General features: G+C 39.3%; 1 protein-coding gene across 1 annotated transcript in view; it reads left to right on the top strand.

Annotated features, from left to right (window-relative positions):
- The window catches only part of RET (ret proto-oncogene), a 79,829-nt gene that overhangs the window by 39,663 nt on the left and 20,020 nt on the right, over window positions 1-20,146 (top strand). Inside the window, exons 2-11 of the mRNA XM_030453226.1 lie at window positions 3,591-3,842; window positions 5,410-5,703; window positions 6,190-6,431; window positions 7,771-7,972; window positions 8,425-8,624; window positions 13,255-13,513; window positions 14,414-14,539; window positions 15,428-15,538; window positions 18,152-18,271; window positions 19,731-19,987. Coding sequence (XP_030309086.1) covers window positions 3,591-3,842; window positions 5,410-5,703; window positions 6,190-6,431; window positions 7,771-7,972; window positions 8,425-8,624; window positions 13,255-13,513; window positions 14,414-14,539; window positions 15,428-15,538; window positions 18,152-18,271; window positions 19,731-19,987 — 2,063 coding nt within the window. The remainder of the gene's footprint in view (window positions 1-3,590; window positions 3,843-5,409; window positions 5,704-6,189; window positions 6,432-7,770; window positions 7,973-8,424; window positions 8,625-13,254; window positions 13,514-14,413; window positions 14,540-15,427; window positions 15,539-18,151; window positions 18,272-19,730; window positions 19,988-20,146) is intronic.

The following is a 20,146-nucleotide window of genomic DNA, read 5'->3' on the forward strand; positions in this document are numbered from 1 at the left end:
AAGTCTTCCTCACCACTAACAAAAAAGTCATGACACTTAATTTTGTGACTAGAAAGTTAAATTATGCTTTTTTTGTTGTCATAGTTGATGGGAAGAGTCCAGTGTTACTATAGCCACTTCAGCAGTTTGCATCAAGTGTAAGGCCCCCAGTGCTACTCAAGTACAGAAACCACTAAAAACATACAGTTTTCTACAACAAATTTTGTACAAAAAAAATTAATTTCCATCAAAACTAGCATTATTTAGCTAGTCATTCAGGACTGAAAAAAACCACATGAAAAATGGCTTTATTTCAGAAGGCAATCACGAAGGCTTCAAAGAATATATAATCTCATTTCTCCACTCTCACTTTATCTGCTTTCCCTCCCTGAGCTGGAAAACTGCTGTCATAACTGCATCTATTTCCTGTAGGAGCTCTTAGTCAGGAGCATTAGGTCTGCTTAAACATGATCACCTTTCTTTTCTGGATGTTACTGATATGCTATTATCACATAATACTGCCCATCCATCACAGGCTGCCACATTTTCTGCACTGATTGTAGAATGGAGGAGAGTTCAGAGACTCAGAAATATTTCAGTAACTCTCTCTCTCACTTGCTATCTCTCTTTCCTCATGTATCTTACGGAGCACAACCTTCTAGGGGTGTATTTCAAGGTTGTAATGTGAAATACTTCTCTAATTCCTTAGCAGAAACACTTTATCCATCAGTTTTGAGCTTAGCCATCTCAATTCCTCTTTATTTAAATTGCAGATTCAATAAAAACTCCATCTGGCTTCCATAGTAAACTTGCACAAGTCCTTAGAAATTGATTTTTTTTTTTTTTTTTATTATTTATTTCCAGGACACAAGGAAGTGTGGCCAGGATTAGAACCTCTTACTCCTGCAGCATAGTTGCCAGATGGCAAGTTTATTGAATCTGGTTTTAACTTAGTAAGGCTTAAAGGAATGAAGACAGCTCAGAGAAGTGGGTGCTGGGTTTCTACTTCAAAGGTCTCCTTCAAAATCAGCTTCCAAAGATTTATACACAGAGGGTGGTTGTGACCTGGGCAGTCTGTTGGATACTTCTCATCTCAGTTCTTGAAATGGAGTTAGAGAGCAACACAAATCACTTTACAGAAATCCCAGTAATTTCGAAATCAGCAGCACTGGGAATCTTGTTACATGGCTAAATCAGTATTTTTGAAATTTTAATTCATTGGTAAAACACAAAAGTATTTCATATCCACAGGCATCACTTAAAACTGTCCTTAGGTGCTGTGGTTAATACGGAACAGTTTTGATGGACACAATTTAGTTTAATCATCTTTTAGGTCTGAATAAGGGAGAAAAACATTATGCTTGTACTTAAATTTCTTCCAGTGGCTTTTCATAATTTCTTAAAGTGGCTTTTATATTTTTGAAAAACATTTCTGGTTGATTAGTAATGCAGCTTCCACATTTTATGAAGGAATCCTTCTCTCTCTTCAAAATACAAAGCATCGTTTTGTATTCCTGCTGTCAGAGACAAAATAAACTTTTTGTATTACAGATTTTTCCCCCATTTTTTTTTCTGAGAATGGTGAGATCTGTGAACTGATGCCAAGGAATTTCAGAGAGGCTGTTGCATAAGTAGTAACTTTTTCTTTCAAACAGAGAGGAGTCGGGATGCTGACCTCTGCTGAGGTGTAGTTGTGTGCAGTTTCAGACCTGATTTTTCCTATTCTTCCCTTTTCCAGTCTCACACTGTACCCAACCACATTGTTTGTGTCTGCTCTCCTTCCTGTACACCCTTTTTATTGGAGATGATGTTGTGTTCTTGAACCGTGTGCTGTGTTTGTGGTGGTGACCACACAACATCACTCACATCAGAACTGTTCACCCTTAGAAATAAGGATGTGAGTCCATGTTCCTCTGTCTGATGCTGTGTAACCCTCATTTTATGCATCAGTGGGTTAAAATTCACTTTTTGCTCTTAGGCACCAGGTTTTCATAATTCTAGAGTCAAGATTTTATTGAGGAAAAATGGATTTGCTTGTACTGAGGCTGGGCTTGCTATTTAGATACCATCTTATACCTCTAATTAATGAACCAGTTGTTATGGGCTTCTAGCACTGTGTATTCACTAGGCTTTCCTGCATGTCAAAAAAGAGAAAAAAAGGGATGGGCAAAGTATTTTAAATTTATTATGGATGCTCAGGAGTCTTACAAAACAGATGGTGATAGCAACAGAAACAAAAGTAATGTTTTTCTTCTAGATAGGGGACATGACGAGTTAATGCTTTTCTAAAACTCTCAAAAATATTATTGTTGGCTTCCCTGTGAGTTAATTAGTTTGGAATTAATTCACCCACCATATTACTTTATCACTTTCTTCGTATATTATAAGTAGAAAAAGTAATGATCCTCTGTAAATCTCAGGGATGTAATTGCATCCAGGGATACTGATGATGCCATTAATCACTGCAAGGTACAGTGGTTTCTGTGGTATTTCCAAATGAAATTAGAGGTCTCTTGTTTATAGCTTGTTTGTGGTCCTCTCTATTTAGGAGAACACTGTATGGATTCAATAATAATAAAAAAATAAAGACCTGTTATAGCCTGGTGCTATGTTGAAGATGTTCTGGCATTATATGCCTAATTTTACTGCTGTATTGGCATCATTTCCAGGTTGTCTGGCTTGGTTTAAGCTAAGGTAGTCTTGTATTAGAAACATATGGAAATTGTTATTATTTTCCTTTGTTCAGGAGATGGGTGAGCCTTTTGTATGCCTTACTCCTTATCAAATCAGATTAAATGGTGTAAAATTTGTCAATGTGCAAGTGTTCTCTTGTATGTCAGTGCAAGTCAAGTACAACAGAGACAGGTCCAGGATGTCAGTGCACACGAGTGCAGGGGAAAAAACTGAGAAGAATAGGACATTGACAGCTATTGTATTAAAAAGGAATGTACATTTTCCTTCCTGCTTCAGACAGTTCAGTCCTCAGCTTTCCCATCTGTAATATTTAAATTACTTATAATATTTTCATATCAATTTTAATTAAACAACTCCCATTTCTGTACTGAAAGCAACACACTGGCCTGTTCACTAAGGCTCAGAAGGACTCCTGTGTAAGGATTCCTTTTGTAATGCCAGGAAAAGTGTGAGCCATTGTTACACATTTGTGTTTTCTCACAACAAGGGAGTGTGTTTAGGTTTTTAAGGTGTGTGTTTTCATCAAATGTTTTTTCCTGCTTTGAGTATAATCTGTGAGATAATGGAATTTCAGCTGAAAGCTCCAGATATGAACTTAAGAGCAAGCAGAGCTTCATTAAGCTCTCTGCTTAAAACTGGGCCATGTTTACAGCAAAGAAGTTTTGCTTTTAAAAAGCTGATGATTTTGTAACTTGAACATAAATCACAGGCCAAGTTTTGGGTGGCTGTGCCCCTGACTTGAATGCAGGAAAACTATTTATTTACACCAGGTGAGGATCTGATTCTTTTTCCCCATCTTTTTAAATGCTTCTTTAATTCTTAGAAAACGAAGCCTTTGGAAACGTGTTGCTTAAGAAAATACCAGTACAAAAATTCATTTAACTGGGAGCACCTCTCCTCTTGTGTGTCTTTTGCAGCTTCCTTTGGTCTCTACTTCCCCAGGAAAGAGTACTCAGAGAATGTCTACATAGATCAGCCAGCAGGTACCCCCCTCCTGCGCATCCATGCCTTGAGGGATTCACATGGGGAAGTGCCCTATTTCCACCTCTGCCAGAATCTCGTCATTTCTCGAGCAAGATCCCATGAAAATCATTGGTTTCAAATCAGAGAAAAAACAGGACTTCTCTACCTCAGCAAAAGCCTGGATAGAGAAGACTTTAACATGCTGTGTAAGTATGAGAGGATTTGGTTTCCTTGTTGGAGTATCTGTTGTTAAAGTACATTCAGATGATGAGATTTATCCGTCAGTCTGTGAGCATCAAATTTGGGAAAAAACCCCACATCTGCCCTTTTAAAATAAGGAACCAGACCCAGCAAAACCCACAGCAAATACAGGGAACCGCATGCCAAAGCAAACACTGACCTGGGACAGATCCAATTGCTGATGCTGTGGACTCCAGGATGGTGGGAAAGTTGCTTTACTTGCAATATTTTTCCTCCCCAGCTTTATAAATCACAGCTTTACTTTGAGATTTGCAGTTTGCTTGTTTACTGATATAAATGAAGCCAGTTGTACTGTGTTAATGCTGGGTGCTTGGTGCCCAGTTAGATTAGCCCAGACTGTTCCATGAGTTGTCCTTGTACCCCAGTAACAAGGATTCACAAAGCACATTTGCATCCAACACCAAACAGCTCCTGGCAGAAATGGTTAAGTGGTGCCCCCTCCCTCTATTGAAGTTTGGCTTTCTTAGAGAAGGTTACTACTGAACTATAGAAATGAATTATCTCTGGGGCTTTTTTGTGTTTTTTTATTCCCTCTTCTTTTATGCTTTAGCAGTAAATTAGTTTTGGTGATTTTGATCTCTGAGGAAATTAGGGATCATTAGATGGTGGAGGAGGAAATGGGTGAGGAGTTAATGGCACACCACTGGGATCAGATGCAGAATTCTGCTGCTGGAGAGTCTGTAGTAACTGGCTTGAGTTTGTGAGAGCCATATATCAACACTGCCCTTTGGCTTGGGTGCCTTGATGTTTAAATGTTCAACTTCAGACACTTACTGCTTTATTTTGCAGTCCTTGATATCTCACCCATTTTTGCTGCGTTTTTTGGTTCATGAATAGCAGATAGCTGTCTTCTTTTGTTCAGTTACAAATACATATCCAGAACTTGAGAGTCTTCTTTTGTTCATACAGATCAAAAGTGACCTAGAGCATCTTTTCAAGTAGATCAGATCTACTGCAGAGATGCTATTAGTCTGTCTGTAGTCAAACCAAGGTAATCAAAATAATTAAGGACTGAGTGCTTATTAGTAAATGCCAGAGGTTGATTTTACCTTCTCTGTTATTGTTTGAGTGTATTTTGAAATGATGAAGCAATTTGTCCTCTAAATATAAATAATTTGGCCTATATCCTGCACTGGTATAAACTATCAGGATGCTGGGACTTAAATTACAGTTTGTAGTTGTTGTGGCTCTGTCCTGAATTATCTGTTGCCACTTGGTGCACTATTTTTTCCCTCCTGCCACTCCACTTTAGCCCTTCTAAAAATTGTGTCTATCAAAAAGCTGATTACTAACAATGATCTGCCTTGTGTTAGTGTCTTCCAGTTAGAAACCATTCTGTGAGGTTCTACAAAGTGAATTTGGTGGTGACATCTATAGTTATTTGGCTTACTGGGGTTCTGAAGATTATCTATGGCTGTTTTGTGGAATAATGGACTAGAGAACAAAGTGGGTAGAAGAAATGTTGGCTCGTCATCTATAAAATATATCCTCTGGTCCATTTTTTCTCTGAAGCTGTAGGAAACTGGATGCCATTATCAAAGGTGATGTTGTATGTCTTCCTTTCATCCCACCCTTTCCAAGAGAAGGAATGTGACTCTGCCACACGCACCACGGTCGTCCTCTCCTTGATCAATGCTACTGCACCATCTTGCAGTTCCCTGACAGCAAGGCAGCTTTGCTTCACAGAAATGGATCTCTCCTTTCACATCGAAGAGAATAAACCACCAGGCACGTTTCACCAGCTCCAGTTACCCTCAGTTCATCATCTGTGTCAGAATCTCAGCCTTTCCTACAAACTGCTAGCAGGTAAGACTGGAACTGAACCACCAGCAATAAACATCTGCACTGTTAAGATCTCTCATGTAGTAGATCTTCTGGACTGATACTATTAAAGAAATTCTGTTGCAAATGTGAATTGAGCCTGAAGGTTTTGCCTTTGAGATATATAGAGGAGAAAAGAGAGGGGATATAGGGGGGAAAGAGAGCTATCTCCTTCCCCAGGGAAAATCCTGCTTTTAGAAGTTTGCACCTGCTAAGAGCAGGTTGGGAATATCCTGAGCTTTAAACTGTGAAACTGTGCTGCTTTTAGATTGTAGGACCTTCCCATCAATCCCATATTTTCTGTTTCCCTAGCATAGCTCCACACCTTTAGCCTGGGTCACTTCCCAGGCTGCCTTTTATCGTGCAAGTCACGATATCTGGATGGATTACTGGATTGTGAGAAGGAAAAGTATCAAGGGTCTTATCCTGGGAGATGATTGTCCAAGTTCACCCTGTGCCTGTGTTTTCCAGCTGAAGGTTTGCCCTTCAGATACAACGAGAACACCACTGGTGTCAGTGTGACCCAGCGCTTGGATCGAGAAGAGAGAGAGAGATACGAGCTGATTGCCAAGTGTACTGTGAGAGAGGGCTCCAGGGAGATGCAGGTCGAGGTGCCCTTCCTGGTCAATGTCTTAGATGAAGATGATTCCCCTCCCTTCCTTCCCAATGGCACTGACACTGCAGATGCTGTCGTGGAGTTCAACAGGAAAGAGGTAACCTGCTCCTTCATCTCGTCCCTGAAGTAGGGATTGGTGGGAGGCCTTGGAAATGCCATGCTTTGGGTCTCATGGTCAAGGACATGACCACACAGAGAGCTCTTACTCAGACTGGAAGTTAACAGTAGTTTGGGGCAGGATATAAACAGTGTAAGGGAATGGGAGAAGTTCCCAGGATCAGGATAGAACCATTGCTGAAGCTGTTCCAGATCACTCCATCTCCCCGTGCTGAGCTCTGCTCTGCAGTTGTTACAGGATTGCCTCCCCCAGGAGACTAAAGTTGATTGTTGTTACAGCATTTGTGTCTGTATATTTTTCACATTTAAGGTACTAAAACACCATTCAGAACATGAGGAGGCTGTACCAGTAACAGAACTTAGAGGAGCTGCTCTTTCCTGCAGACACACATTGCACTTGAAAAAGTGTTCAAGTTTTTGGTGTCAGGCTCTTAAAGGAGAGTTCCAGAATCTTGCTTGCCCTCCCACTTTTCCCATCCCACCCCAACGTGGTCTTTCAAGAGTTCTGAACCCCAAGCCCTGGGTGTCTTTGTGCATGTCCCCTCTTGTTTCAGTGGAGCAGAACACCAGTGGGCTCTTTGCCTCTTCCCACCAGAGCAACAGCCCTTGATAAGTCAGTTTTTAATTGAAGGCATTTCTTTAGGCCTAAACGATGTATTTTTCATAAGAGGACTTCTTTATCTTAACAGCAGGTTTTTTTAACTTCAAAATGTGTTTTGCTCCTCTTTCTGTCAGGAAAGGAAAAGGATGATTTTGGGAGTTTGCTGCCACCTCCCGACTAGAACATGTGTTGACAAGACACAATCATGATTTGGCATAAAGTAAATGCTTTTTTCACTTCTGAAAATGTTGAGATTTGGGAGTTTTGTTGAGCTGTGGATGACAGAAAGTGAAGGCCTTGTAAAGCTGTTTTATGAATTAATTTATTCTCTTTGAAATTAGCTTAGCCTGTCCGAATGTATCTCATGCCTTTTAAGTGTGCATGTTGCTTACATGATTTTTTTAGTAGTATTATAGAATGACATTGCTTTTCAAAAATGAAAACTCGAGTGCACATGCACTCATTTCCTACCTCAGAAGTTTAGCACTGAATTTAGACTCAAATGATTATATGACAAGTCCCTTTTCACAGCCATCTTTGGTGTTCCTAATGCAGATGTGAATAGGTGTGAAACCGTGGTAACCTAAAGCTTTAAAATAGGTTTGAATTGAAATGGGCTCAAGTGAGAGTTGTAAGGTTTTATTTGACCAATATTTCAATCTCCCAAACGAAGAAAGCTTCAGGTCATTGAGCAATGTCATTTTTTATTTCCTTCTAGGGAACTGTCCTTGCAACTCTGACCGTGTATGATGCAGACACGACACCTATTTATCCCCTGGAAAGCAGCAGAAGGAAATACACAGGAACCATCATTACTGATGATCCCTGGATAAGTGAAACATTTCGGGTAGAGCACATCTTTGATGAAATCCACTTCAGCCCAAATGGCAGCCAAGTGAGGGGAACTCAACATGAGTACAGTAAGGTCTCTTTCTTCAAATAAAGGAGAAGTTGCTTGTTAGTAAATGAGCTTTTCCAAGCATTTTATAAATATTGATCCAAAGAAATCTGAAGAATTTCAAGTCAAGCAAACGCTTAACTTCTTGAAAAGTTAAGAGTTTTAAAAACGTATGGAGAAAATGGAGTTTGTGCCTTTCTGGGTTAGGTAGCATAGGGGATGATGTTGCATATCCTGATAAGCAAGAGGTTCTGATCAAAGGGTTCTCAGCATGGTTGGGAGAAGGGAAGAGAACCTCTTCAAATAACTTGAATTACGGAGTATAACTCATACAAGCATATTTTCATGTTTAACTCACCCTCTGACTCCTGTTAGGAATAGCTTCAATATGTATGATTTTGTTGAGATTGCAGTATCAAAATATAAATTTGCAGATGATGTGGGTTGGTAATAAATTAACATTTTCCTTTGCAGGACTGGTGCTGAATAAAAGTATTTCAGTCACAGAGCATCGTTCCTTCCCATTGGATGTTTTGGTGAATGACACAGAATTTCATGGGCCAAGAAGATCAGTGATGCTTCATTTCAATGTCTCCATCCTTCCAGTCAGCATCCAGTTTCCCAACATCACTTACCAGTTCACAGTGAACAGAAATGCTGAGCGCTTTGCACAGGTAAGAACTGTTCTTATCATTTATCACTCATTATTAGGAGGTAGAACACTGGGGTGAGGTCCAAGGAAGTGATGGTTGTAGATGGTTTTAGTGGAATCAGTGAAAAATGTGGTTTCAGTCAGATTCTGTGGTTGGGTGGGGAGAGAGAAGGCTGGGCACTTGGCTTTCCCATCACAAATCAACAGAACTGGGGCTACACATGAAAGAATTAAAGAGAAGTAAGTGTTGGACTTGATGATTTTAGAGGTCCCTTTCAACCCAGCTGATTCAGTGAAACAGACAGGAGGATTTGTTGCCTTGAATGACTGAAGCACAAGTAACTGGGAAAGAAACTTGTCCCAAATCTATATATTCCAATATGTTAATGGCTTTTCTCTAAGTAATGGCTAGTTAGTAATTAATGTGTTTCCTTATTTAACCCTCATTTTGGCTTAATCACCACCAGTGCCATTAATATTGCCTTCCAGAAACACTTTCTAACAGGTTGACATTAATCAGATGGAAATTACAATGTAATTCCTGTGGAACATGTACACTAATAAGGAACTAGTTCAATTTAATTAATGTTATGGAAATGAACATCAAAAACAAGTGATGAACCATTTTGGAGGAGCTGCTGGAGAGAATACCTGATAACTAAATATAGCTCTAAACGTGCATCTGTGTTTTTAACATGAGGATGATTGAGATGAAAATATGATCACCCCAGTTGCAGAGAAGACCAATTCATTAGAAGACTTAAAAGGAAAAAACCAGTTTTAGTAATCTTTAAGCCTCTGAATAATTGTAAAAAGAAAGAAAAAGGAAAGTTAGATATATACCATATGTTCTTGTATTTCATCCAGTGAAATGTTCTGTACCCCATGGCTGTCAGGATATAGCATAACATGACCAATGAAAATGCTACAGCTTAGTCAAGGGACATTTTACCCATAGTCTGCACTGATTATCCTAAATAAAAAAAAGATACCAAGCATGTGCAGACAGTGAGCTCACTACAAAAAGCTGCTTCTTCATGACATTTTGGATGTCTTGTGGCTGCAACGTTTACATTTGCCATCCATTAGAAACTTCAGAGCATACTCTGTGCCTTTTTAATTAATATTCTGCATCTTAGGTTTGGGTTTTTTGTAGCACCAGATTGTGACAGATTTATTCTCAGTGGTGTAAAAAACTCTTGCCTGGAGATTGGGTGAAACCAGTGGGGGTTTTCTCCTAAAAGAAAGAACAGAATAGGTGTGTGAGATGCTCTTAGTATTTAGAAATGGGCCCCAACAGGACATATGTCACATCATGACTGTAGGTGTAAAAAAGGGAATAAAACTTAAATGTTAGGTGTGTATGAATAGCTGGTGATTTCTCTGTGCACATGTGTATGTACACAAACACTTTACATATAAGTGTATGTATGCAATAACACTAGGAATGGATAAATTCCAATTCAAAATTGGTTAAACCATGTTTATCTGTGCACACCCTGGATTGCCTGTATTTGAGGTCTGGGAATATATGGTTTTCTAGTTCCAAAGTGCAAAACAAAACAATCCCCCCCAACCAGTTAGCTTTGAAAGCTGATGGGTTTGTGTGTTGTCAGGACAGTAAAAAAAAAATTCTTAAAAAAGGGAATTTTAGGGTTTCTGGCAACAATGGTGCTTCCCACTAACTGGGGAAGTTAGTGGGAAACCAGTTTCACTGGCTGGCAGTAGTAACTGGGAAAAGAGTTTTTGGAGAAGGACTCCCAAGTCTGTGGGACAGGATCTGTCTTCGTGCTTCCTAAACACAAACTCACAAACAGATTTTTTTTAATTCTGATTCTTGACCAGCAAAATGCAAAACTCCTCTTGGTTCTGGAGATGCTCTCCATCAGTTAGGTTCACCCATTTATTCCTGAGGCTGGATATGCTCAGCTTGGAGCACAAGGCAGTGGCAGCAGCTTAGTCTCCAGCACTCCAGATTATTAAAGTCATTGGCATAATGAGCTGTGATGTGCCAGAGCAGTGAGGAAAAGTACTGGGCCAAATCAATCTGAAGGCTGCAGTGTCTCTTGCCCTAAGGAAAACACAAGAGCGTGAAGAAATGATGAACTGCTGGGCTGCTGCCATTTGTCTCTTTGAGCAGCTAAATGAATTGGATCACAGAAGCATGGCCTGACAGCACTGGCTTGCCCAGTGGCATTTAACTTATCAAAGGACTTAAAGCTCTATTGACATTTACTGAGACAAATGATGAATAACATCAGCTGAGATTTTTAGAGAGGTTCTGTGTCCAAATGTCCCCGGAATTCAGCGAAGAGGAACATTATCATTATCATTAGCCAGACTTTATTAAACTCTGGCACTCCAAAGATGGATTTTTTCTGTTCCTTGTTCTGGTAAATGGTGTTTCTGTGTTAACTATTGTGTGTCTTGCAAAATGCACCTTTCTTAGATTCCTCTGCTATATGTTGATGTTAAACTTGCTCTCTTTTTCACCCTCCTGATGAGAAAGAGGAATTGGCTGTTTCTGCCTCCTTTCCCCAGTGGTGAGCTCTGCTGCATCTGAGAGCTGTGCTGACTCCTGCCATCAAAAGCCAAGTCAGAAGCCTGGGATTTTCCTGGTGGAATCAAGCAATAGGAGAAAGCCAATTTTTCTTGTTGAATTTTTTTGAATGGGGCATTTTCTTCTCCTTAAATTATACAGGGACTGGCCCCTGCACTGCACTAGGGATGATCTGTTCTTCATGGACCCCAAATTTATGGGGTCTTCTCCATCCCCTTTGCAGAAAATTTCTGCTGATCAGAAAGGTGCCTGGAAAAAGCAGTCAAGACAGAGCTTGGGATTTTCCTAGTGGAATCAAGCAATAGGAGAAAGCCAATTTTTCTTGTTGAAATGTATTAAATGGGGCATTTTTAGCTTCTCCTTGAATTATACAGAGAGCAAAACCGTAGTGCACTGCACTAGGGATGATCTGCTCTTCATGGACCCCAGATTTTTGGGGTTTTCACCATCCCCTTTGCAGTTAGGATAGAGCAGGCAGAAAGGACAGTTTGATCCATTTAATGTTAATGCCATAGCACATCCTCCTCCTGACTCAGAGAAAACCCACGTAAACAGTTGAAAACCTGCCAGTTGCAACACAGCACTAAAGCTGGGATGATGTGGTTCTGGAAGGGACCTGTCTAGACCTGGTGTCTAGACAGATTTTATGAACAGTGGAAGTCTTGTGTTTCCTTCTTTTTCTTCCTGCCAGTCCCAGCATTCTGTAGAGAGGAGAGTGTGTGGAAGGAATGGCCCAGTTTCTGATTGCTTTAATAGTCTCTGCATGTCAGCCACCAAGAAAAAAATCCCAGCAAATGGTGCCAAGTGGTGTCAGTGGTGTGAATGGGAGCAAGTTAGGGGAGATGGGGCTATCCTATGACAAAGGATGCTTCCAGAGCTCCAAATGCTTTTGAGTTTAGCCCAGGTTCATAGAAAAAGGTTTTAGTCCAAAAAAAAAAAAAAAAAAAAAGAAACAAAGTCTGGTGGGTTGCTTTTTTTTTTTCCACATTCTTTAATGAGAATGCTAAAATATAAATGTACAGCTTTGCTTTAACCAGCAGTGGTGTGACTTGAAAACCCATCTTAGCTGCAGCATTTGAAAATAATCCATCACCAAGTTCCCTTAAATAACACTCCACCCTTCACATTGTGGTTTTCTCTGCAAGGAAAGCCAATGCCTCTGGATCTGCTCTGAATCCCACTCTTGTAAATGGAAAAACCAAAGTGAGCTTTGGATCAGTTTGTGTTGGAGCTGAACTGGACACAGGGCTTAATATTGCTGTGTTCCTGAAGTTGGTTTAGAATGAAGAGAGCTGTAGCAGAGATATTCTGGCAGGCAGAGGTTCAAATATGGCATACTAACATATTCTCATTTTTAGATTAAAATGTTTTTTAAATTACCAGTGGAAACAAGGAGGTTCTTATTCCTTTTAAGGCTTTCAGAGAATTCTGCTGGCCAGAAACTTTATGATTGTGATGTTTTGAAAATTATGTATTAGCAGTTGCTATTTCTGGCTTATTTGAAAAGAGTCTCAGCTTTGTTCACACTGAGCTGCTTGCTTTCTCAAGCAAAACCAAAGTTTTTCTGATCAGCCTGGAAGAGAGCAGGGGCTGAACTCGAGTTTGCCAAATCACTGAACCCTGAGTTCAAGGTTTTTGCATTTCCACTGTTAGCCTGAAGACAATGGGAATGTTTTCCCTCTCGTTTTTACTGAGAGGAAATCACACTTGAAGCATTCCTGTACTGCATTGGTAGCAAAATATCAAATGTGTAAAACTCAAGATAAATGCTGAGCTGTGTAAGATGCACGGAAAACGTTAATGAGTGTAAGAGTGGTCAGGCACTGGAAGAGGCTCCAGGGAAGTGATGCAGTCACCATTCCTGGAAGTGTTCAAAATCCATGTGGATGTGGCACTTAAGGACATGATTTTGTTGGCATTGTGGAGTTGGGTTGGCAGCTGGACTTCACCTTAGAAGTCTTTTCCATCCTTAACAATCCTGCGATTTTCTGTAACATGTTCAGTTTTCTTTCACGTATTTTTGTGAGGCAGAGAATATTTTTGTAGTGTTGCTTCTCTTGCCTGTGATACATTTTTTGGTGTTTGAGCCTAGATAGGAAAAATCTGCATCGAAAACTGTATGAAATTCCGTGGTGTGAATATCACCTACAAGTTACTGGCCCCCAACATGAGCTGCTATGCTGTCAGCATCCTTCAAGGCAGAGAAGACAAATATGGAAGCCTTTATGTCAATGATTCCTCTGTGCTACGCAGACCTGAATGCAAGGAAATCCAATACACAATCCAAGCTACAGACAAGCAGAGCAGGAAACATACCAAAACCTTCCTCACAGTTTTGTTGGAAGGAACTCGTAAGTACCTGAGTCAATTACAACTATTTATGACTTATGAGTTACTGACATTAGATCTAATGATGCATTAGTAGGGTGATCTGTAAAATGATGGCATTAACAATAAAAATAAACCTGAGCTACGAGATACAGATCATGAATTTTACATTTGAGTTCTGATTCAGACCTTTCTGTAGCAGTTATTGTTTCAAGAACTAATAATGCCCAGAAAGGGGGTGTTATAAACAGCTCCTAACCCTATGGTATTTAATTTAGAAGAATCTTTTGTGTGTCTGTGTTTCACATATCCCTATAGAAGAAAAAAATACTATATACATACACACACAGAGGAGGATTGCACTGGAAACATTATAATTTCTCTCCAAACCATATTGTATTTTGTTGAGAAGCTTACAATTCTATCAGACAGTTTCCTCCATTCCTTTGTACTGTATCACAATTCCTCTGCCAGCAGTGAATGGCTTGAGGGAGAAGGAAGGCCTCTTTTTCCAAGATCCCTGTGCTGTCCAAAGTCACACATTTCTGGCTGTTGTCTTGTTTTATTCCTTTTCCCCAAGCACTAAATGTTTTTCCTTTATTAAAAGTTTTGCATGAAACTGTAAGTAATTATGGTCCCCATCTTTGTGTTATCAGTATGTTACAGTTAGAGTTATTATCAGTTATTTCTACAGTCCTGGGCATGAAGAGTGTGCTATCAAGCAGAGATAACCATGCCATCACATTCATCTTTTATTTCACAGAAGAGAAACATCTGGACTTTAATTATTATTTAAGTTTCCTGGTAGCTGGGTCAGGCAGTGTGCAGTTTTTCTCTCCATTCTCCATCTTTCTGTCCTTCCTATCGTCCCCTAAAAATGGAGGTTTTTGTCCTGAACTGACAGCAAGCACTCTTCCCAACAGTTTTAAAAAAAGAAGAGGACTGCCCTGACTCCTGTGCTGTGAGTAAGCATCCTGCTGAATGTGAAGAGTGTGGGGGCCTGGGAGTGCTAACAGGAAGATGCCAGTGGAGACAGGGGAGTGGAAAAGGTACCTTTCTGTTGAGTGAAGTTAATCTTTTCTTTAGAAATAATTGTGCATTTGACTTCCATAAATATAAACTTGTTTATTCTGGCTGGACAGTGGTGTATTGTAAGCCACTCTGAGCTGTGGCTAAATAAAGTAATTGTGATACCCAAGTGAAATATGCACTAGGAAAGAAAGTCTTGTGAAGTTGGAATGGGTGTTCTGATATTGTTCTTGGTGATGTTGGACATGAGACATGAAATGCAAGGTACTGAACTGGTTTTGCACCAGTTTAACTGTACCAAGTGGCTTAGGGCTTGCAAGAAAATCTCCGTGATCATGATTTGAGTTTGGAACCTAGCAGTGAGCCTCTGAGCAGGTCAGGTATGCCCCATCCTGACAGTGAACACAAAAGCAATGACTTTGTTGTCTCTCTTTTCCGTGGTCTGTGGCACAGATCTGATGGGTGACAGTACCCTTGACCTTTCCAGAACAGTGCTTCAGTGCTGATCTTTTATCCCTTCAAACTTCATGAGTTATCACAAATTCTCTTTGACTGCTTGCAACCTTATATCCAAATATGTGTGAAATTGTGTGGAAACTTCTTTAGCTGTGGAAGCAACTCTTCAGAGTCAAAGTGGTCAACTAGCCAGCTCTTTTTCAAGTAATATTGTAAGTGACATGCTCAAAGGGCTGTCACAGGCACAACACAGAAAGCAGTGAAAAATATATTCCTTCCAGCTGCCTTTAGGTGTTGTCTTGCATGCTAGTCCAGCAGATGCTATTTCTAGATACTCACAAGTGTTTATTTCCAAAAGAAAAGTGACCTGTTCTTCAGGGTGTGCTAAGATGCCCTTGGCATTCCCTCAAAGCCTGGGGGTATCTGTGCAGTGTCTGTTCCTGTGTTCACAGGCATCACCACAAACTATTCCACCTGCACCCCGAGCATCAAGACCTGTCCTGATGGCACCTGTGATGTGATTGAGAGCAAAGATCCAGCTGTGTGCCCCCAGGACTGCACAAGTATGGAAATGTTCTAGGATTTCTTTTTCTTTATCCTTGTTGGTTGCTGTTCAGGTTCCACTTCATTGATCCCAGATGTCTTTACAAGCTCAGCCTGGTTACCACCTCTGCATTGCTATATCTGCATTTACATTAGATGATAAAGCTGCCTTTGTGGGCACTGATCTTGTTCTTTTTTAAGCACCTGTTGTCTGACAGTGATGGAAAGAGATTCCCTTTCTGCTCCCCCTGTTAATTCACAAGTAGTGTTTTTCAGTGGAGGTATTTGCTGCAAAAAAAAGAGGTTTTATGCAAGTTAATGCCATATTTCCAATCTTTAGCCCAATATGATGGAAACTATGCCTGCTTGAACTGAAATTCAAATAAATAAAAAGAAGAAATTTCACTGTAAACCAAATGTGCTTGCTAAGGATCATGTGGGGAAATGTACCTGGCCTTGTTTGACAGATGACCATCAATATGATTTGATGCCTTATCTGTTTGAAGATAAAGCCAGAGATTCAGATGAGCAGCATTTGAGGGAGGAACTAACTAAATAGAGAAGTAATATAGAATAATAATAAATAATAAATAAAGAAATTAATTCATTTGTGTTTTGTCATGAAGACCTCTACCTGCATCCACTCACTTATACCTGGAAGTTCACAAATCCCCCTGAAGACATAAAAGTTAGAAAAAGAGCAAAAAAAAAACTTGAGAAATTTCAGTCTTCTCTCAGATGGTAATTTCTGAGTGGATCTTTTTATCCAGCACCCAGTTTCTAATGCAGAAAGCAGACATAGATTTATTGAATAATTCTCCTGGCTCTGGCATTGTATATTCCAAGTTTATGTTTTGAAATGGTGTCTTAGAGGAATCAGTGTTTTTCTTACAGGCTAGGCCTTACATCCTTCTATAATATGAATTATTAAAGAGGCATCTTTGTATATCTTACATCCAATAATGGGTTTGTGTATTGTAAATTACTTTTATCAGGAAGATAATTATTTCATTAGAGTGCATAAAAAACAGTCCTTAAAGTGGCAGAAATGCTTGGGGTGAATGCAAGTAACTTTTCTAATCATCTGAAAAGAATTCTTGGTCATAACCAAAATCACTTGTCAATCTTAAAGTGGAAATATTTGTGCCAGAGGCTGAAGCACTAAAACATGTAATGTGCAATATAAGAACAGAAGCCCTGAAGAAATACCATCTTACTATGTAATAGATGCACGCAAGTAAGACAAGCTTTTAATTTGTTTTTTATGTCTTTTTAATGCCTCAGTTGGATAATTTCGACATGATTTTATGTAATCCACAACCTGGGCATTCAGCTGAAACAACTGGTGCTGTGGCTATGCCTATCAAACAAAGAAAACATTGCATTTTATCAAGACTTCCTTGTAATAAGTAACTGCTTAAGGGCTGGTTGCAGTGTGAGCATCTGGCTAAATGTTTGTATATTGCTGATATTTGTAGGTTCCTCTGAATTTTGGCTTTCTGATAAAAAATAGACTGCTTATGCTTCTAGCTTGCTTTGTGCACCTTTTTCTACAATGGTGCTTGGACATTGATTTTTTTCTTGTCCAGCAACCAGTGCTTTTACTTTCTGAATTTTATTGTGGTGTGGGATAAGGCCACTGCTATTCCTTTTGGCACATGCTCTTGAAACATGGAAATACCTGTGTGTCTTGAAAAAAAAAAAAGTGTCAGTTCAGAGAGAGGTGACTCAGCACAGTCCCTTCCAAAATTAACCATCTGAGCTGCTTGTAATTTAGTGGGTATGGTCTTTGTAGAAAGATGGTCCAAACTGGTCTGTTTTGCTTACATAGTCAAGTTCCCATTTCCCTGCTTCTAAAAAAGGATGTTTGCCTTCTTGTTGCCAAAAATATCCTCTTCCTCAATTTGTGAAACATCCAAAGAAATGTAAACGAAACAGTCAAGTCATCCTGTTACTGAATTAGATGCAATGGAGGAAAAAGGAGCTGAAATAAGTAGAAGACTGCATGGAAAATACCATATTCATCTTTTGAAGCCCTTTATAGTTTAGGAGATCTTTCTGAAAGGCAGCTAAGCTTGCAAAACTTGATTGGTTTTTGTGTGTTGAATGCTCTTTGTGATTCAAGGCAGTATAAAGATGATAAATGTCACAACCAATGGTCATTTTTATATCTGCAGAAAAAAAAGCACTTGCAAATAAAGTTGCAGTCACTCTGCATGAGGAATTGCTGCTTGAAATCAAGAGTAGTTCTGTATGAGTTTTCCATAATGGGAATACTGCTAATCAAGGCTGATGTTCAAGAAGTCCAAGATGTTCTGATTGCAGGATCTCATTATTCCAGAATTTAGACTCTCCCCTGATTCTCAGGAATCCCTCTCATTCTGAATGTGTTGGGCTCCCTTGTCAGAATAAATAGAAAAATAAAGAGAATAAATAGAAAAAACTAAATAAATAACACTAAATAAATAAAATAAATAAAATAAAGATTTTTTTAAAAAAATAAATAAATTAAATAAAAATAAATAAACTAAAAAATATAAATAAAATAAATAAAATATCCTAGAATAAACCCATGAAAAATTCTGAGCCTTTAACTACAAGTGAGAATCATGTCTGTGTCTGTATTTGATTAGGTGGAAACATTATTGGTGGTCATGGGAAAGGCGTTGGAAATCTTGGAATTAAGTCAGGCCATGGGATTTGTTACTGCTTCCCAAGACAGAACTGTTACTGTGAGAAAGATGACATAAAGGGTAAGTCTAAGCATTATCTGCTGTTCTCATAATTATCTTTTCTTCTGTAGCTATGATTTGCATATGTGAAACAGTGTAAACTCGTGGACATTTTAATAAGCAGTATCTTTAAGCAGAGACTGCTAATATAAAATTAATTAAGAACTGGCATCTGGACTTCTACTATGGAGCCTGAAAAGCTCCAGAGGGGAATTATTTCTAAGTTTTTTTTTTTATTATTCATTGCTACATGACAAACAGGTTGGTCATCCTCTGACTTCCAGCAGTATTTGCATTTCAGTGAAATTCCTCTGATATTTGCAAGGCCAGCTGGAGAATTAGAATAACAACTTTTATTACTTGCAAGTAATTCCAATCTCCTAATAAGAGCTGAAAATCTCAGCTTCAGAATGTCAGACAGCCAGTACCCATTGTGTTAGGAGGAGGGTATTACTTTTTTCATTGACCTTTGTTGGAACAGAAAAGCTCTACACAATTTTTTTGAAAAAGATTGATGGGGTTTAAATACCAAGGGGTTTTTTTTCTTTTTTTTTTCTTTTCATTATTGCTCATAATATAATACAAAATATTTTTCAACTTCCAAACAATTAGTGATAAATATATTTCAATTTACTCTTTTGACTAAAATTTGTATAGGCTTAAGAAGAAGGAACCATAAAGCTTTTTGGTTTTGCTTTTTTTATTCTAGGATACTGTGCTCTTACATCTTAGTTTTAAGGTACAGCTTGCAGGTGTGGCTGAGTTTATGGATCTGAAGTTCAGGTTTACCTGATGAACAGTGACTGTATTTTGGATCTCTCAGTTCAGGAACTGACTCCCTAGGAATGCTGTCTAGGGGCACATAAATCAACTTTTCAAAGCTCTAGAAGTGCTGCTGCAAAAGGGGAGGTGTAGGAGCTGGGGAGGAAAGAAGTAGTTGCAGATTTAGGCAAGATCTTCAGAAATAAATATTTTGTTAAATAGAAAGCAGGAATATACTGAGTCTCTTTTTAACCTAAGAAGCTGGAGAGAAATATTCCTTCATGTCTAACAAGTGACTTCATGAATTAAATTCACATTTGAAGATTTTGGTTGGTTGGTTGAATGTCTCTAACATAAACAAGCAAAATTCAGTCATGTTTTCAGAGAGATAAGTAGAATCAGAAGATCAGTGTATAGCAGGCTGGGTCTTAAAGAAGAGTGTCAGATCCTGCATCTGCAGTGATGGGGAAAATGGGGTCAAGCTCCTTTACCTAGACAGGCACATTTACCTGCTGGTGTCCAAAATAATTAAAAAAAAAAGTTGTAGGTGAAGTGGAAATAATAGAAAATTCTCAAATATAATTGAGAATTAGCTACAAGCTTTTCCTGGATGATTTTGAGCTCTGTTTCTGTCACACCCATGTGTGTGTCGCACGGCCCAAATCAGATGTTGGAGGCAGCAAGCCAGGTTCTAAGACTTATTCTTCTTGGTCCACAGAGCAACTCTGTGATGATGTGTGCAAGACTGTGATAGCAGGGGCAGTGCTGCTCTCCTTCATCATCTCCGTGCTGCTTTCTTCCTATTTCATCCATCGTTACCACAAGAACTCTCCCAAGCCACCCATTGCCTCCGCAGAGATGACGTTCCGGCGCCCAGCCCAGTCCTACCCCATCAGTTACTCTTCCACCAATGTGCGACGCCCTTCTCTGGATTCCACGGAGAACCAGGTGTCTGTAGACACCTTTAAAATCCCAGTAAGTCTGAAGTCCTGTTGCAGCTCTTTTTCTCTGCCTTTCCTATTCCTAAAAAAAGTTGTTTATTCACACCGAAAATGGAACAGGAATGCAGTGTTAGTAGAAACACCCAGGTCACTCAAACACAGCCAGGGAACTGAAGACACTTCATGAGTAACT

The sequence above is a fragment of the Calypte anna genome, chromosome 6 (assembly GCF_003957555.1).
Source record: "Calypte anna isolate BGI_N300 chromosome 6, bCalAnn1_v1.p, whole genome shotgun sequence".
Classification (NCBI taxonomy): domain Eukaryota; kingdom Metazoa; phylum Chordata; class Aves; order Apodiformes; family Trochilidae; genus Calypte; species Calypte anna.